The 20,637-nt window shown below is 36.1% G+C and overlaps 1 protein-coding gene across 2 annotated transcripts in view; it reads left to right on the forward strand.

Annotated features, from left to right (window-relative positions):
• The first annotated feature begins 4,608 nt into the window (after positions 1-4,608).
• The window catches only part of ATP10B (ATPase phospholipid transporting 10B (putative)), a 55,109-nt gene continuing 39,080 nt past the window's right edge, over positions 4,609-20,637 (forward strand). The window contains exons 1-3 of one of the 2 annotated variants that reach the window (XM_038186553.2): positions 4,609-4,919; positions 5,841-6,035; positions 18,413-18,617. In XM_038186553.2, the coding sequence (XP_038042481.2) occupies positions 4,609-4,919; positions 5,841-6,035; positions 18,413-18,617 (711 nt within the window). Of the gene's footprint in view, positions 4,920-5,840; positions 6,036-7,295; positions 8,139-18,412; positions 18,618-20,637 lie in introns of those variants that run through there. The other variant, XM_038186554.2, reaches the window with a different exon arrangement.

The raw sequence follows: 20,637 nt of genomic DNA on the forward strand, positions 1-20,637 counted from the left end.
AGATACAAGCAAGGGCTGTCTCTCAATGCTTACCACAATATAGGCTAAATTGTGAGCACTCTTTGACTTCCCAGAATTTGTTTAGGACAGAAACATAGCACTAGTCTTAGCAATGGGGACAGGTTCATTCACTGATGAAATGCAGCAATAAAATAAATGAGCCTTTCAAAACATGAAGGGTAGCCTTAGGATGTATGAGATATAATTAATGGCTGCTTATAGTAATAAATACATCGCTGTAGTGTTTACAGCATGTAAAATGCTCTTTCTGAGGCAGAAATAGTAAATAGCAGTAGCAGTCAATAGCATTTCACAAATAGTATCTTCTTCAGAGTACCATTACAAAGCTGTTAGGCAAAATATGTTTCTTTTCCATGAATACTGTGGAGCACTCTTTTTAATTACTAGAAGTTGGATATTTTAATCTATGTGCCAAATGGCAAGGAAAAAATATTTAATGACATTGTCCCTTTGAATCACCTGATAATGTTATCAAATTACACCACATACTGCAGAAAGATTATTATTTCAGTTCTCCTTTTGTTGCAAAGAAGTTCTGATTTTTTTCAAAGAAAAAAAGAAGTCCTGATGACAGTGTGAATGATACCATTTCAATTTACGGGGTATTGTTTACTTTAGTCTTTCACCGAACATAAGAAACTTTCTCAAACTTACATTCTATCATATTTTTATAGGAGATGTGCAAAGGCTTTTATGCTTTGCTTAGTGCTTTAAATGTTTCAGAAACTTTGAAGCAGGGCTGTGAAATAATGTGACCACTGTGTCTAACCTCCTATGTTAGCACCAGCTACACATTTCTCATCTCACACCTGAATGTAACTTGTTGTCTGATTGACACATTTCTGTACAGTTGTTACCTTTGCTGTAAAAAGATTTTAGTGTAATCACTTATCTATTGCTTTCTGCCTTGTTTTTGTTTTTGTTTTTGTTTTCCAAATGCAGGAACTCAGAAACAGAGATATCTAAATATGCATTAACTTTTTGCATGTCTTTTGAGACCGTAATGTCTCCATGTGAAGGTCAGAGTGGCAATAGTTCGGCCTGTGGGAAGGAGTGCCATTCCTAAAAGGAAGAATAAGATAGGTAACAATTCATTATAATTTCATATAATGAATGTATGTCTGTAGCTGTGGGAACCTTGAAATGTATGTACACAAGGAGGGAGCAGATTTGTCCCTGGCTAGATCGCCCAATGTTTCTCCTGGAAAACCGTTTGGGAGTTACCAGGGTGAAAATGTGTTTGCCCCATTGAGAGCTGCCCACTGACGCTATGAATAATGGAATGTAAAGGAAGAGGGAAAACAGCTTCTTAGGCCTCCACAGGAATGGTAGTAACAGTATTAGCAGACGGCAAGTTCAGAAAAGTCTGGATGATGAGACACTAAAACCTTATGCTGCTGTGATTATATAGCAATAAAGGCAATCTGTCATGGATATTCCTCTGTATTCCTGAACCATTTCTCCAGGCTCTAGCTTTGGGAATTTAAGGGCATGGTGGGATTCTTTAAGTCCCCTCATTTCAAAGTCTGATAAGCACTGAGCTGAAGCAAATCCATGTACTTTCCTTTTTCCTTGTATTTGTCATCACGTTACACCTTGAGCAACTGCAGCATAACTGAGCATAATGCAAAATTCTGCAGCTGTGGCCTGCACTTCCCTGGCATTTCTGATCTCTATCTGTTGAAAAATGCCATTTGGAAATGAAGCAGGCCACTGGAATTTGCTAATTCCTTTTTAAAGGCAACTATTTCTGAAGTGGCTGACAAAAAAAAAAAAAAAAAAAGTTTCAGCAAAACAGTAATAGCTGTCAGATGCCAGCACTGGAGCTATCATTTCTTGTAATTGCTATGCTGGAGTGGAGTAGATGAGAAATCCCAAACGTAATGGTGATGGAAATGTCTACATCACCTTGATCTTTTGGGATGTGTGTTGCAGTACTCAGGCTTCACTACCTAGATGGAAGAAAACAAGTTGTTTCAGTAAATATATGTTGAAAAAATCCGCACTTCACAGATTCTTTCAGTGACAGCTCCATGTAAAAACATATATCAAATTCTAGAAAATATTCTGTTCTGGAGAAGGGATTTTATTCATTTTATTCATTTAGAAAGTGCTGGGACAGATACATTAGATATATTGCCAGGAGAATGCAATATTTTTAATGGATTTCCTACCATACAGAAAGTACCTGGTATAAAACATCAAAGTGCCATTAAGTTGCAAGATTCTTGTAAGCACCTGGCTGAGGTAAGAAAGCTGTTGTTTTACAGAATGCGTCTTTTTACTTCTTTTCTGCTGGGTCACGGCCTAACATTGATGGCAATTTCAGGCTCCTTTATGTTCTTACTGATCCAAAATTCTATGTATTGATTCTCCTACTTTTTCATTGCCAGCACTGAAACTCATGTCAAGAAAGCCATTGACTTGCTGTTTTGCTCAAGAATCCAGCTACAGAATATACCCTCACCTAACGGTTCCTTAATTTTGTGTGTATCGCGTTATGAATTTGTGATTTGTGAAGCTGTAGAAAAAGTTTTCCAGGGGAAGTTGTGGAAGACATACTACTTTTTATGCGTAAAGCTACCTCAATTAATCTCCTTTTACTTTTAGTAATATGCCTGAAACTATTGCATTTTTAATTTGTAATTTGAAATGAGTTTTAACCCACTTTGATGTATCACAGGTACAGAAATAATTTGGTGCTCTGGCAGGTTATGTGTAGCTCATATGCCGCTGTTATATAAGTCTTTGTGTATATATATATTATGTGGTTAAAAACGTGTAGTACTGTGTGTATCTGAGCCACCACTTTACCATCCACTGTTCCGATCTCATTATCACAGTGGCAGCTGCTTTCCTGTTCAGCAGCTAATCTTTTCACAGATGACTACAGTTACTGCAAATACAGTGAAGTCATCTAAAATCAAGGAAGGGCTGAACGTCCTTCCAGTATGTGATACACAGCGAGTTCTGTTAAAAACTCCTTTCCCTTGCTTGTTCTGAAATTTACCCTCCCTTGCATCTTTCCAGTAATTCGTAGTTTCATCATTCCCTATTAGGTATTTTCTATTCCTAATATCCATCATTCCCTATTAGGTGTTTTCATCATTCCCTATAGGTATTATTCCCTATATAATGCCTAACATGGTATTAAGTCTGGATTCAGTGAGTATTTGAAGTAATTAAGCCAGTGTTTCCAAGTTTTGATAGATGGCAATTAACCTTTCTCCTCTTATCTGGATCCTAAGGCACTGCTGAGCAAGCTGAACTCTTCATTGGTTTTCTGAGCAGCTAGTGATAGTGCATAAATCTTGCTTGTTTCTTGCTGCTAAAACAGTGCGCTTCAATTGTGTTAGTGAAATTCATTAGTCTACTTTTTCCCCTTCTGTGACTAAACTGCATACATCTTTTTAAATATGGTTTGTTTTTCAAAAGAAATCACATACTGCATACAGTAAAAAGAGGAAGAGGAAGCTGACAGCGAAAAGGACCCACCTATAATAAAGGTGTAAACCATTACAAAGTACGTGTTTGAGATGGCTTCATTTAGCCTTGCACAAATGTGTACAGATCTTCTCAATCTGCTTCAAACATGGTTGCTATCAAATGAAGTTTAAACCAATTCTTTAGTGAATTAATCTAAATGTCCATTGTCCAAGCTTAAATAAAAAAAATATGTTAGCCGCACAGCCTAGGTGAAGTAGGTTCAGTTCATGAGTTTTGTTTAGGGGAACTTTGAAGTTGCACAAGGTCAGTGTATTTGCTCTGCCATGTTTGCTGCCTCACCTTTATATGGCATCTTCTGGTTTACAAGTTCCTGCTTTTGAATTGGGATTTTATGGTGTTTAAAATTGAACATAATAACTTACACACCTGTGCTGCTGGAGCCTGAGTGTCCTGGACACTGGATTGCAATTGCAGTTGTGAATGTGTGAACAAGTCAGAAAATGTGTTCAACAATAGAATTAATATTAGGAGGCTGAGTTCCTTTATCTTATGACCCAATAAAACACCCGTTGTTTTGGTGTTGTTTGGCATTTTTTTCATTTAAATCAGATTTCTAAGGAGACTCTAGGAAACTGTTATGGAAATGTAAATGAGATTAAACTGATGTTGCAGTTCTTTATTATCTGAGCTGCTGAGATTCAACACCTGAGCCGGTCCCTTTGTAAGTAAGTGTGAACAGAAAAAGCAATATAAGAAAGTCTGAGACTTTAGAAGAAAAATGCCCAAATAGATTTGGTGGCAGTTTATGACTGAAGAAAATGATATGGACTTTGTGGTAGAAAAGCCATTGTTCACATCTGTTAAATTGGCTTTATCTATATTAGTTTGCAGTTATAAAAAAAAAAAATAAAAAAAATAGAGGTGGGCGCTTTTTTTTTTTCTTCCCAGAGATAGAAATAGATTTTTCCTTACTGAAGAGTTTATTGTGTCTTATTCTATGCATTCTCTGTAGAAAGTGAGGAGTTCAAAGACTGAACATGTAATGGACTGAACAGTAGTACCATTTGCTGCTTTAAACCTCTGCTAGTAAGACACAAAGTGAATTTTCCACTAGAATGGAATTGGTTTTCAGTCATTGTCATGTATTTGTCTTTCAGACTGACATCCCTGCTGCAAATGGCTTTGTCTGTGGACTCAGCTTTGTACCGTTGGCAGCGACTAGGAGCCAGAAGTCTCTCCCAGACTGTACCAGAATCAACCCCACTGCTATTTTCTGCCAGAGATAGATCAAAAGTCAGCTTTAACAAGTGGAGGGTTGTGTTTCCCAATAACGGGAGACAGCAGAGAGACTGGGACCAAGCTTCCAGGTTTTATTCTGGAAACAAGATACAGACTACAAAATACACCTGGTTTACTTTTTTGCCCAAAAATCTTTTTGAGCAATTTCACAGGTAAAAAAAAAAAAAAAAAAAAAAATCATTCAAGGATGCATGGCATATAAGAGTTGTCTCTGAAACAGTGATATTTGAGCATGACAGAGAAGGGCTGCTTTTGTAGGTGCCTTGTTTTTAAAATTTAGGTGATGATTCTTTGGAAACAAATGTCACCTGATTTATACTGAAATGAAGATTTAAAGCAAACAAATGCTAGGTGCCCTAACCTGCACTATGGACAGATTTACTGCTTAAATACAGTAAATCTGTAAACATTTTTTCTGTAAACATTTCAAGTTTCATTTCAAGATAAATGTTAGTGTCATATCCATCTCTAATTTTTAAAATCTTTACATTAGATTTATACCTTCATAATTTGATCTTTCCATTTTCCACATGTGGAATCCTTCATGGATTCCTGATGCAGGCAGTTCCACAATTTTGAATGTGTTTTCTATACCCATCCTTTTACATTGTTGTTGGTGGGTTTTTTGTGTGTTTTTGTTTGTTTGTTTTTTGCTGTTGTTTTGTATTGTTGTGTTTTTATGTGGGGGGGGTGGTGGTGGAGTTTTTTAATGATCACTTTTTAACTAGCTTTTGAATATGTGTTTATTTTCAAAATAAACATTTCAAAATGTTTAAATATTTAAATATTTTGAAACACATTTTTGAAACGTGTTTCAAAATATTTAAAATAAAAGTGTTTATAATACATAGAAATTTGGATATATGTATAATATTATGAAAATATATAACAGCCTTTTCTAAAGAAAAAATAAGCATCTAAGTTAAATAACTGATTAATCCATTCTGGTAAAGGATGGGGAGGTTAGAGATGTGAAATGATTAATGTTCCTTTGACAAAAAATGGGGGAATTGCATCAAGAAAAATACAACTTCTCATTTCTGACCACTTTAATTTCTTTGGTATCTTTTCAGGCTAGCTAATCTTTATTTCCTCTTCCTATTGGTTGTAAACTGGTTCCCACAAACAGAAGTCTTCCACAGGGCGATTACTATGCTGCCTCTGATTGTGGTGCTGCTTGCCAGTGTGATTAAGGATGCTATTGAAAACTATGGAAAATACCAATTTGATAAACTGATAAACTCCTCTAAAACCAAGGTCTATGACAAGTAAGTATACTACACCAACTATTTTCCTTGTTTTTGATGTGGTGGAAACTGCTCGTCTTGATTTTGCAGCAGTTCCCTTACTGACTCTTCGGAGTACAGTAATTTTGGAAAAGGTGATACAGAAGTGTTTCTTTCTGCTTTTGAAATTGCCTCATTTAACTCAATAAGAGTCATCCTGATATCACTGAAGTTTTGTTTCATATCACAGTACTGTGTGCGATACACAGGTTTTCATTCCAAGTTTCCAAACCAGTCTGCCAACACACACAACATCCTCTCCAGGTTGCTGAAGGATCTGGAGGAAATATGATACATATCCAAGCCTGGAAAGGATCTCTGGGGCTGTTTAACACATTGAAAAAATGTCTTTCAGAAGTTTCCTGCTAAAATCATTAATACAAAAATTAATAATCAACTGCATTCAAGGTGAAGCATAACCAGGAACTGAAAAAAATTTATAGCATTTCCAGTAAACACAGGCGATCAATACAACACGTTTTCACTCTGGAGATGGTACAACACCCACTTGCAATAAAGTATGATGTTTGCCCAGTACTGACTCAGAAGGAAGAAATATTTTCATGCGCAATTCTTATTGCAACATTTTGATTTCATCAGAGTTTCTTGTCCAAGTAATAACTTCACATGAGACTGCCTAGCTTGCCACTACATATGCAATAGTGCTTTGCTTTAAAAGAAGTTTAAATATTTGTGTGTCTTCCTTTTTTCACTTAAGCTCAAACCATAGGAGAAAAATTACTATGGCTAGTACACGCTTATTAGCTCTCTTGGAAATTAAATCTCATCTAGGCTGACCACTTAATGTGGCAGTGGCATAGAGTCCAATGGGGAAAAAGAAATGAGCGGCTGGAAGGGGTTACTGGGTGAGAAAGGGACTCTTGGGAGTCCAGAGGTGGGTCTGTAGGAGAAGGATAAGGCTGTGGGGCAATCTAGGTAAACTGCCCTTACATCGCTTATGTATACTTATAATTCTCACAAGTAGGTTTGATTGGTCGAGGGGGGGAATGTGTTTGTTTTAATAATCCCTATTATGGGTGTGAAAACAAATAGTAGATAGAAGAGGTGGAAGAGGGGAATACTGTCTGTATAGAGGCTTATAGTTGGCTTCTGTTGACTTCTGAAGGCAGAGCTCTGCTCATTACCTTTGAACTTCCTGGCAGCTCACAGGCTTACAAAGTGATTCAGAAACACTTGGAGTGAACTGTGAAAATTGTATGTACAATTAGGCTCATCCCTGTTCTGTGTTAAAACAGAGACACTTCATGTGAGCAGACACATGATGCCAGGGAAATGCTCTGAATGGAGCCTCCAGGCATATGGTAACAGGAATAACAAAACATTCAGGATGCTTTTGTCGTGTATGACGTGCAGGCTTCCCGGCAGGCTCTAGGACCCAGTGTAGCTGGGTCAGGATGATACCTGTCCCTGGGCAGGTGGAGGTTGGAGCTGAGTGAGAGGCAGCCCTGGGCTCCAGACAGCTTGATTCTTCTCTCTGCCATTTTGGACTTTATCTGGGCTATTGAACTCTTCTAACTTTGTTGGTATTTAACTTGAGGCTGCTTTTTGAGAGGAAAACAAGATGTCAAGGAAAAGTTTTCCAGGCTGCTTCTCTAGGATAATATGGAAAAAACACTTTTTCAAGGAAACATGCTGCCAATGTGCTGCTTCAGACACAGAAATCCAAAATGAAGGGCTGGAGAAGAGAGGAAAATTAAAGAAAAGAAAGAAGAAAAATGAAAATAAACGCGTGATCATCTCTAATTTGTCCTTTGGAAGTACGAAGTGGAAGGAAAATCCAAACAGATACTATAACTCCAATAAAATCAAGACAACAAAGTATACCATCTTGACTTTCTTCCCTAAAAATATCTATGAGCAGTTTCACCGCTTTGCCAATATTTATTTTGTGGTCATTGCGCTGCTGAATTTTGTGCCGGTGGTAAATGCTTTCCAACCAGAAGTTTCTGTGATCCCGATTTGTGTTATAATGGCCATTACAGCCATTAAAGATGCCTGGGAGGACTTTCGACGGTATAAACTAGACAAAGAAATCAATCATATGGGCTGTTACATTTACAGCAGGTGAGTTTTGTACAGCTTTTATTGTGAAAAACGTTGGCTTAAGATCTTTTATCAATAGTGATTTTTTTGTTGTTTCAGACGATTAATAAATGCCTGCTATAAAATCACAGTGATTAAGAAAATGGAGAAAAGTCTTAGTAACTAGATAACACCTGATATTTCATACAGGGAAAGATATTTCTGTTTTCTTTAAACTGGGTGTCCAGACTGGGAAGGAAAACTTGAATTTCATGGTATTGGAGTGGCTATTGGCCTCTTAGACATAGTGTGCAATGAAAACAGGTGCTTAAATAACTACCAAGCCCTGGATTTCTAAGAAATTTTCAAGAGGGGTTAATTCTATCAATATAACACAGAACAAGATCTGCACAATCAGTATAGCACAAAGCAAGATCAATGTAGCACACAACAGTAGCAAAGAACAAGATCTGTCATGCCAGTGTGTCCTTATTTGCATCCTTATATGCCAAGAAACTTTTGAAAACTGTAGCCCTTGAGCTACTTTGGATTTTATACTTCAAATTGTAGGCTTGCTTTCAGGTGTGTTTCATTTACTAGGTTGTATGAAAATAAAAATTGCATATAAACACAGTTTAAAAACAGGAGATAGTAATATATGACTCTGGTCATCTCTAAAATAATTATCTTTAAGCATCTGTGCCTCCATCTTCAAAATGTTTCATGACCTCTTTCTTTTAGGACATTAAGGAGTTTGAAAAATATGTTTTAATGTATCAACTGTTCTCTCTGCAAAGTAGAAAATTACTTCTTCCTGTTAAAATATCACAACAGTTTTTCAGAAGAGCAAAACTCCATTTCCCTGAACATTGCTTGTCATCCCTCACGTTAATCATCAGCATTTTATATAATGTACATTCTTACAAGCAGTATCTTGCAGAACTCTGGCTTTATGTCACCTACTTCTGTCATTACTGTTTGTTTCTCTTGCATGTGTTTGCTAGGTTTTTTTTTGGTTTTATGCAGAATCACAGAATCACAGAATTTTCTAGGTTGGAAGAGAACTCAAGTTCATCCAGTCCAACCTCTGACCTAACACTAACAAGTCCTCCACTAAACCATATCGCTAAGTTCAACATCTAAACTTATTTTAAAGACCTCCAGGGATGGTGACTCCACCACTTCCCTGGACAGACCATTCCAATGCATCACAACCCTCTCAGTAAAGAAGTTCTTCCTAATATCCAACCTAATACCCTTCTGGTTAAACAGGGAAATAATGGATTTGTTTGTTCAGTGGCTAAACTTATCCCCATATATAGATAATGATTTCACAGAATTTGTCAGAAACAAAGTCTCTCCTCTTTTTGCAAACTAGTCTGGAAAAGCAGACATTCTCCAAGTTTCTAAATATTGTTCATCTACGATTTCTTTTCTGTTCCACCATGAAAACTACCAACAATTCTTGCTCTTTGGGTGCTAAAATTACCTCTTTTTCCTATATTTCAGTTTGCTATTATCTGCAATTTTTAATCTTTCCATTGTTTCATTAATTCATGAGGCAATGGCTTATTTGTTAACATTTTCTTATTAAAACCAGTATGACAGAGAATAGTAGGTGGTACAGTAGGTACTAATGAATGGATCTGCATGGGATTCTTATTGATTGTGCAGATATTGTTCTGTGTTATATTGATAGAATTAGGCCCTCTTGACATAAAGCAGCCATGTTCATTTATATCTAAAAGATTTTTACCATAGGAATGTGAGAAGTGGGGAATATGATGAAAAATATATTCATATAAGAGAAAAATGCCTATTATGAAATTACAATGTACATATAGATCCAGATTCAAGTTGTAGCCATGCATACTTTCATATGCAGAAACTTGAAATGGCCCATCTTAAAACTGATCATCTGATTCCATAAAAAGGACTTTGATCTGTGAAGAAATATTGTTTAGTATCTTGCATTTTAACCAGTTTTACAGTCAAAACCAGTGCTGTAAGGGAAAGGAAAATAAGGAGGGCTTCAGACTGTACCATTTATGCTGTCTGGAAAAATTGTGGATAATTGCAGTTGCCATCACATCTGTAGTTACAGCTTATTATATCATGAATAATTTTAATCAGGCTTCTATAGTGCTTTGGGAAGCTGATATTTCTTGTTCTTCTTGCTAGCTGAAAAGTCATGGAAAAGTGTGACGTCTTCTAATTTTCTTTCATGTGAATCATCTGCTGTAGGTAATTTTTTAACACAGGTGAAAGTCTGTTTCAGAGCACTGTGAATCTTGTTAATCTTGTGGCAGCTAAGAATTCTTTTTAATAAAACAACTAATCTTCCATCCTAAGATGGAAAATTAATTAGATTTGAAGTCTTGCAGAGTATATTTCAGTAACAAGCTCTGGTTCCTATTTCAAAAGAAATACAAACGGAGAGCTCTCTTTTCTGAAGACTGCATGTTCTCCAAAAATTTCTTGAAGACTGGGGGAAATGCAGTAACTTGGCTTCCTTCAGCACAGAGAAAAGAAAATTGAATTCAAGTAGACTGCCCCGTAAACACATTACTTCTCATTTTCTTTTCACAGAGATCAGCTGGAATGGGTAATCTAGCCTGCTAGTTAAATGAAGGAAAAGACATTTCAAGTAGCATACTGAAAGAATGTTTAATTAAAAAAAGTGGAGACAGTAATATTAAAGTGTCTTAGGGAGATGCAGTTACTTAGATCTAGTGTTTGATTGTTGACTTTCTGAATCAAAGGTTTTTGGAAGCATAATAATTGTGTACAAACTGTTGTGCTGCCAAAATAAAACACACAATACCAAAAGAAGAGAACTAAATATACAATTGTGGATGGTACAGACTTACATTTAATTGTTTCCTTTCTTCTGGTATCCTTTAAAATATAGTTGGTCTACTTTTAAATTTTCCTAGCAATGAGGTTTCCACTATTATGAAATGTGATGTCAAAGCATCTTCTATGATATTCTGCTTTGTTATTCCTCTTTAATTGCTTTAAAATTCCTTGAGTGACCTGGCTTCATGCAACCCTAATTATTCTTCATCCATAACAATTATAGTCTTAATATATGTGTAATTTTTAACATGTTCACTTTGTTACACCCAGACACTTTTTAGGTAAGATATGTATATAAATCACTCTTTTCATTTTGTAAGTCAGTCCCTTCAAACCTACTTTGGTTACTTTTCTCTGAACTCTCTCCAGTTTGTTATTAACTAACAGTGGGGACCAGCACTTAATGTAGCATACAAGTCTGTAAGTGACTAAAAGCCAACAGTTACTAAAAGCTATTATTTGATTCTTTCAAAGTTCTACAATGTTCAAGAATCTACTTGATATATAATTAACCTATGGTCTGGTGGTGATATACCTCTAGGATTAAGCCGTAATAATTTCCAAATTATCCATAGCATCCAGACAGGATTGTAAACTGATTTCACGCTTATGGAAAATTAAACAAAGTCAGAAAGGCCAACAACTGGAAAGCTGAAAATAACTTGAGCTAGATTCACCAGTTTTAAAGAGAGTTAAAATAATGCAATTTATTTAAGTTTTATAACTCAGTATGGTAATTTATAAGGCAACTGTTAGATTAATTGTATAGGAAGCCTCTGACAGCACTGAAGACCTGCTTGTCTACCAGTTACAATACATACAGTATACTTAATATTTTCTTAAACTTGGGGTAACTGAGTAGTAAAGAGGAAGGCTGCCTTCAACCTCCTTCATATGCTCTGATCAATCTGACCTGAAAGGAGCAGAGATTGCACCTTTCCTGGATGCTACCCATGTCGGGAAAGAAGCTGAGGTTGGCCAGGGAAGCAACAACACAGAGGTCTGCAAGCGTTAAGTATGGTCTGGGAGATAGCGGAGAATGGTAGGGAATGTGCTTGCAAACAGCAATAGACCTGTTGTCAAGTCCCAGAAGCGAAATAAAAAATGGCAACTTTTCTCTGGACCCAGGAAACATCATATGCAGCTCATTCAACCCAGGGTGAACCCAAAAGTTTTTTGAGAAGAAAGCATGATGAAAGGAAAACACCATCCTGCCAAGGGTACAGTAAGCAAAAAGAGGTTTGTTGCCAACACTTTCATTTAAAGTCTTGTTCAGCAGCACTGAGTTTTCACTTGTTAAAGAACCTTTTCTTTCTGCTTTATTATTTTTGTTTTCTAACAAAGCATAACTTTAAAGACTAGCAGCCTGCTGGAGGCTTTAGTCGGTTCATTTTATACACCAAAAAAAGAGAGTCTCAAGCCTGTGGTCTGCTTGAAGTCCTATCACCTTCCCTCAGGCAAAATTTCAATTGATTTTCTTGGGCACAGCAACATCAAGGCTTCTATACCTCAGTGGTGCCTCCTCTGAATGTTGGATGAATATAATCAACTGGAAGCTGAAGATTTGACTTCATATCCCATCTTCCACATGGCTGAAGATGCATTCCTAAGACAGCAACACAGCAAGAACTTGATCAATTTAAACTTTTTTTTTTCATATAAAAGTAGAAATATAAATAAGTTACAATAACTGCAGGATGACTATCTGCTATATTACTGCAACTAACTTTCCTTCAGCGAAGATCCAATGCCATTCATTTGCTTAATGCCAAAAATGAGCATATCATTCTGGGGGGAGGAGGACCATCACTGGCAGCAGGCGCTCATTCTGTGTTCTGTCATTCGTATAGCTTCTATGTGTACTCCAAGTAGTATGGGATTTTTGTATCTAGTTTAACAGTGGATACCTGAATTAACAGTGGGTGTTACTGAAGGTAAAAACAGTGCCTTTTGTTTGTGCAGGCTGAGGCATTTCTCAGCTTCCAGTGACCTGAGAAACTGGTCTCAACTAAGAGGATACTCCAGTTTGTTATATGCCACCATGCAACTGCTTGAAAACAGGGGTACCAAAATTGTAAGAAATACTTAAAACATGAGTTTGTCTTATGGTGAGCATGGTGATTGTGTAGTGAAGAGATGTGCAATGTAACAAGCTGACAAAATGCAAAATAAAAATGTCTAGTTTCCAAGACTAAGATGAAAGTTTCCTCAGAAACTAATGCTAGTGATTAGCAGTCTTTAAGTAACTGGTCAAAGAGCAGTGAGCTAGTGGTTCTTATCAGTCACTGCATATCGCTACAGTGAGGATCCATGGGCTCTATGGAAGAAAATCCATAAATATATAACTAATGTTACCACAGGTTTGTATATTGCTTTATCAGAGCTTTTTTTGAGGTCAAGGCATTTAAAGGTGCTTCACAGAAAAGATGCTCAACGGTTTAACCAAAAGCAGCTGAAGGTAATTACTAAAGACAAAGCAGAAATAAACAAGAATCTGTTGTTTTGGCTCAGATACCTGCAGAACCATGAGATTGTAGCATTAAGTCTTATCTTACCTATCTTGATTTTTAAAACACAATTAAATCCTGGAGAGAAGCTGGCTCCCACCATGTGATTTAAAGATGCTACATGGTTATGTAAGGAGATGTCTATTGGAAAAGCTGATTTAGGCTATGGTTTCCAGAAACTTGGTAAAATAAAAGGAGTCCTCAGAAACCAATGCCAGTGATTACTGGTTTTTAAGTAACAGATCTTGGTTTTACCTATTCAATCCAGCTAGTGCCTGCAGAATTGTAGTAACAGCATTTTGCTGTAGGAAATGTTCAAAAAGAAAAAAAATAGATTTTCCTAAATACATTAATCAATAGAGTACTAAAAGAATGTAGTAGTCTAAGCAAATGTGTTCTCAAAATACTTTTGACTTCTACTTTATTGTATTTCTTCATTCAGTGTATGTCATTATAAAATCGAGATAGAGATGGAAAAAAAGTAAGTTAAAAGAAAGCCAGAGCATTGCGTATGAGCATGTAATACATTTCTAAGTTTCTGGCACTTAGTTCAGTTTGCTTTACTTTAGCATTCCATATAACTTGGAATGATTACAGAAGTTGAATATTGACTTCTTTTATCATTGAGATAATAACATCCATAGTAGGATGCTATCAACAGCTTTAACATAAAAAAGTTAGTATCTGTTGCTAGCATATAGGAATTCGTAACACCAAACTGGTGTAATTAAAAAATGTATTTATTAGACTTTAGAAAAAATTAATTCCCATTATCTCTAAAAGATGCTCATTGCTATCTTACTGCATTACCGGAATCCTGAGGGAGTGTTGGACAGCTATGGAGGGGAAAGGTTATTACAGATTGCTAGGTCTTGTTACAGGACTGACTGCTGCTAAATGATGATTCATTGATGCTGCTAGGCTGATGTCCACGTCACAAAATCAGCCTTTCTATCTACCATAAATGATAGTAACATGGCAGAAGACAGTGATGAGTCTGCATGGACAAAACAATACTTCTGCTCCGATATAGTATTCCTCAGCTGGAGTTATTAATTCAAGCTGTGCTGTACTCTGGCCTAAGGGCAGGTTTCAGAATCAGTTTCCCTCCAGTCTAGTGCCTTGCTCAAGTCCCAGATCTGCTCCTTTGTTGTCCTTTTTTCAAAGTTTTATGGCAGTAGCTCCTAGCCTTGAAATCATGGCCATAAAGTGGTGCTAGAAAGCATGTTGTGGGGATTTCCATATAAAAGCTGTTGAAATCTTTGATAGTGTGTTCAATTTCTATTTGTAAAAATAATCTGTAAAGTATAAATTTCTGTGTGATCCTGTTTACTGTGTAACATTGAGAACATGAGAGCATTAGCATTTTTTGATAAAATGATACTTGAGAATATAACATTCTAGAGAATTTACATGCAATAAATAGAATTCTAGAGAATTTACATACAATTGCAAACATACAATTGGCTTTGTTTATATATGACAGTAATTTTTTTTCCAGAGTGGCTGATGTTATAATCTAGTGGCAATTTACAGGGTGAAAGGTAGAGCAAACAATGTCTTTGCTTCAAACTGCAAAAGAAACTCACATGCAACTTTTAGGAGTTCAAGGAAATAAAACTTAATGAACTAATTCAATGATATGATAGTTATGCATAATAAAGCTTTCTGAAGATCTTTCTCTCAGACAATCTAGGACTCATAGACATCCTGTGGGATGCACATCAAAAAATACCTTTATTTAATCTCCTCTGCAGAGCAGAACCATATTTCTTTATTTCCTCCTATTCACCATCCCGCTTGACCCAGTTTTTGTTTGAAGTTCATTTTTATTGAATTCAAGAAGGTGAAATGATATTGTTGACACAAAGTCAATAATTTATTCATGTTCCCCCACAGTATCTAACTACATCAGACTTTCTTATATGATCCTTTCTTCCCAGAAATGCTTTCATAACGTCCACTCAGTTCAGTCCTACTGGTCATATGTGATGAGTCCGACACCAAATTCTGGCAGGCTGCAGTGACTATTCAAGGCTTTCTCTTTTTGTCTGCATTAGCCTGTGAGGGATATTGTCATGCTACCCATTATACCAGGAAGCAAGGGAACCATTTTTAAGTGTGTGGTTGATAAATTGTCTGGTAAAGGAAAGAAGGTAATGAGAAACCTTCATCCTAGATCATAAATCTGACGTCCCACAGCCCTGATGCCACGTGCAATAAGATTCAGGCTTTCAGCTCTCCACCTATAGAAAATCACCACATTTTGTTTGGTTTATTGCTTAAATGTGTTTGTCTTTTATATGATTCTCGTCAGACCATCTTAGATTTATGAAGCTCTTCTGTTTATTTAGCAACTGAAGCATGTGCTATGAACTTTAATCAAAGAACAGAGAAATGGGCAGAGTTCCCAGTTACAGGAATTGCTGCAAGGAAACTGCTTCATTTGAAAAATCTTTCTAGGCAACTGGGCCAATGCTGCTGTGGGGTGTGAGAGATTCCTTGTGAAGTACTTTTTGTTCTTTTATTCATTGGTAATTCTTGGCAAAGTTTTAGAATACCTTTATAATGTAGGAAATTTACTCTCACAGCTCCAGCTAAATAGTTCTTTCAGGAAATATAGCTCTCTATAAAGAAACTGTGCTTCTTTACTGAATTTGATGTTCATTAGGAGAGAGGGGTGCTGTTCACCTGAATACAAGAATGGAATACTAGCAATTCCTGAACTCTAATCCCCGTGCTAAATAAAACTTCTCTAATCTGAAAGAAGTCACTTGGCTTTTCTGACTCATTGTCTCCTCTGTAATTAGTGAATGGACAGAACCTGAAGCTGTGTGCATAATGTTAGGTTCATAGGGGATTATTGAAAAAATATTACAAATATATGATTTCTGTGGATTATTTTTATTAACCTGTTTTTTTGGTGTTTTTTTTTTTTTTTTTTTTTAGGTTGATGTAGAAGATAGTGAGCTAGGCAAGACCTTTCTATAGCAAAAAGCAGTGAGCAGAAAAAATCAAAAGCGTGTTCCATAAATATCAGAATTGTGCAAGAGTTGACGTAGAGAGTAGGATTGCCCTGCAGAAGTTCTAGCAAACAGTATATGTAAACTGTACATGACATCCATATGTCTAGGGTAGCAAGGCAACCCATCTGCTTGTACTAAACTGCTCCTGTAATCTCAGAGTGTTTTATGTTTTAAACAAGCAAATTAAGTTCTCCTGGAAAATCATTCGATATGGAAAGGATTCCTAGTTGCTTAGTGGGTTTACTATATTAACATTATTGTCCACTTTGTAGAGCAATAAATATTCAACATGTACCTGCTTAAATATCTTTGAAATAGAAACTGGTCTGGAATTTTTATTTTTATTTTTTTTGAAAGAGCAGCAACATTAAATTAGCTTACAGCAGACTTCTGTTTCTCAGCGTGATCTTTTTATGTCTGTTGTTGAGCAAAAGAAACAATGACATGCATATAAATAAAGGCAGAAGAATGAACAATTCACAAATGAAAAAATAATGTAAAAAAGAAAAAGTATTTGTTACAATATTGCTTAGCAATATTTAAGTGCCTCTCACATCTACCACTAAATCAATTTATACAATTAGTTTGTTTTGGTTTTTTTTTGTATGTTTGTTTTTTCCACCACTGGGAAATGCACAGAATTTAACTGTACGCATAACCTTTGCAGGAAGTTGTTATTTCATGTTGCTTTACAGATAAGGATGTCAGCCAACTGCAAGGGATTGCCTGACAGCATTAGGACTGGCTCCCCTTTACAGAAGACCTGGAAAGTAGGTTAGCAGGAAGTATTGGCCTGACTCTGAAGCAATGCTTGGATGTGTGCCTTTGAATTGGAGCAAAACATTTTATCTTCTGTATCAATGCTCATGAAACAAACACTTAATTGAAAGACAGTATTCTTCAGGCAATAAATGAGGATGATTCAAAACTTCAGTAAAAATGAGACTGAGTCCTTACAAAAAGCCTCTTACTGTGCATCTTGGGCATTTGTGTTATAAGCATTTTTGGTCTTACAGAGGGAAGACCTAAGATGATTCAATTATTTGTATTAAAAATAATTTACTCTCAAAAGTTTAGAGGAACTGAGCTCTTGTTGCCTCTGCAGTTTACTCATTAACTAATTTTAAAGCTTATTGTGCAGTTAGTTTGCTTAGTTGATGAAGAGCAGTTGAAAGATTAATTATTGAAAAGGTAATGTCAAAAAATGCTATATCCCAAACCATTGAACACTGGTTTGTTGATGTTGTTTGTTTCTTGCCCTTACATTTGCCATTAAACTTGAATTCTAGTTCTTTCGTTCGTAGTTTTTTTTTTTTTCTTCTCTTAATATTAAGGAGCATTTGCATGCTGTTCTACCTTTTACAGATTATTCTATCAAGACTCGAAATTAGCTTTTGAGAATTACAAATTGAAGAGACCTGAAGCAAATATAGCTGTGATACTGGATTATTTCTTTCAGGGTCTATATGTTGATGTTGGAAAATATCTGAGACATAGTCACAGTCAAAACCAATGAATACTGTTGGTGAAATGTCTGAATTTCTTGTATTAAGATACTTTAAAATACCTCTTAGTCTGAGCACCTTTTAAGTTTTACTGTGGAGAATGTAGGCCTAACACTAGAACAAGAAATTTTGTTGTCGTTTTTTTTTGTTGTTGTTATTATTATTATTTCAGGTAGATATTTTATTTTGAATGAGAGATATGGTAAAGTAGTACTATGAAACTGTCTAAAGCAGTAATTTCTATTGTGTATTTTGTATATTGTGTAATTTCTAATTATTGTGTAATTGTGTTTTGCTGTCTCTTAAAAAATTACAAGTGTGCCACCACTGGCCTATTTTCTTTTATTGAAGCCCTGTTAACCAAGGGGCCTGCCTTCCTAACATAAGCATTTACCCATGATGTTTCTTTAATCCAACAGGAAGGACCGTGCCTATGTTGAGAAGTGTTGGAAAGATGTACAAGTGGGGGATTTTGTGCAGCTGCAGTGTAATGAGACCATCCCAGCTGATATTCTCTTGCTGTACTCCTCTGATCAAAATGGGATCTGCCATTTGGAAACAGCGAACCTTGATGGGGAGACAAACCTTAAACAACGACGAGTCGTGATGGGGTTCTCTGGCCAGGTAAGACTACTAAAAATGCAGCACATGCAGACAAGGGTTGGTCTGAGCCCATCTGCACCACAGCTGCAGCCACAAAGTGCAGCAGTTCCGATGGGGTGGTTTCTTCAATACACCTGCAAAAATTTTTTGCTGTTACTGCTAATGCCCTGGGCAGAAGGCAGCAGTTTGTCCCAAAAGCTCTCTGTTATTCTTGGACAGGGATAGCTGTATAAAAAGGAAAATTATCTCAGACAGTAGTTGCCTGCAGGAAACTGCATCAATGGATTTTTAAGAGACAATACACAGTACTCAGGTTTGCTACTGAAGCAAGTCTTTCCTATGCATAAGCCATCCACACCCTGCAAGTAGTCAGAGCACATCCCATAGAAAAGCTGCTACTATTGAGTGAATTATTTCTGCATAGAAATTGGAAGACAGCTTGCACACCCCTTCCAGACTGGCTGTGTGCTTCTTTATGGATTTTGCTTCTCTGTTGCAGCTGATGTATTATTGCTCTTTCACCAGGCAGGTACACTTACAGCTAGGAATTGTTCTGGCTGTTCAACAGGCTGATTGTTCAGCTGGCTACTGCACCAATCTCACGTGGGCATTCTTTACATATGAGGTTTTCCATTTTTTTCTTTTAGAGGCTGTGCTGTTACACAAAATACAAACTTTTGCCTGTCATTTATAATATGAAGAAGTCTTTCAAATCAGAAAACACCCATGTGCTGTATTCAGACCAACTCTTCATGTTTGGTTTTTATATTGTTTTTTTGTTTGTTTGTTTTTATGTTTTGGAGTCATTATTTAGATAAACTGTGTGCCCAGAAGGGTTTATACGTATGAAGTCTTGTTACATAGGCAATGTGGAATGCATTTCTGACCATGGTGATATCCAGTGCTCAGGAAGGTCAGAGCTCAAATAATCGTTTCTATTACCCTGTTATTTTAAATTATTAATATAAACAGTATGTTGACTAAAAAAAAAAAAAAAAAAAAAAAAAAAAAAAAAAACAGTGTGCTAAATTGCTAAATAGCATATGAACTGGTTTTAGTGTTCCTGTCTACTACTACTTCCTTGTTCTTTGAGCTTTGTTTAATCTTGTCATTTAAGTGCTCCATAAAACTTCTCATATTTAATTACGTCTATAGAGTGTGACTCTTTAAGGAGTAATGAAACATGTATGAACTGAGGTTAGTTCTTTGGTTTAGGATATGCTTAGGAATACTGAATTCACATACCTTTGAAAGATTGAGAGGAAGGAAGCTGTTTTGTTGTTTTTTTTTTTCATTTCTTTTAAGGGATTTTCTAACTTGAATTTTCAATAGTAAAATTCTTGTCATCAGAAGAAAATGTGTTGAGAAGAATCATCTTTCTCTACCCCTTTCTAGCTAGAAACCTATTAGGTTGTTCAATGAGTAATGAGCTCTCCATATTCTTTTTGCATCTTGCCATTCCTCTGTTGTAGAAATATTTATAGGATAATCAAATAAGTATTGATTTTTCTCTTGACTTTACTGAGTTGAATAAGATTCAGCAATGATCTTAAAAGAGATGGTAAAAATATTCAACTATGTGGGGCAGAAGGCATACAAAATGCCCTGATATTCATCAAGTTTTTATTTTTCCTCCAAAAATTATTTTTTAGATCAGATTCTCTATTTGTTTATACTTACATTTTATTTTGTATGTATATGTATAAAATCTATGTATTGCTCAGAAAAAGAAGAGCAGGAGAGAGAAAATAATTTAAGAATTAGAGCACATAAAAAAAAAAAAATAAAGAGAGAGAGAGAGAGACTTGGGGGCTAGCACTGTGAGGAATTGCTCTTGCAGTCCGGCAAAGCTTTTATGAATTTCAATGAAGGATTCTTAAGATTTGATTTTCTGAAGGAGTCTAACTGTCTAATTTCTGGAATTCCCTCTTACTTTAGAAGAAGATAAGGAAGCCCAGCAGCAGACCTGATTTCCAGTTCTGAATTTCCTAATGGGAGGAGTTTAGATTCAAGTGGTTTTTAATTCTCTTAATTTTTTTAT

Source organism: Anas platyrhynchos, chromosome 14 (genome assembly GCF_047663525.1).
Source record: "Anas platyrhynchos isolate ZD024472 breed Pekin duck chromosome 14, IASCAAS_PekinDuck_T2T, whole genome shotgun sequence".
NCBI classification, from domain to species: Eukaryota; Metazoa; Chordata; class Aves; order Anseriformes; family Anatidae; genus Anas; species Anas platyrhynchos.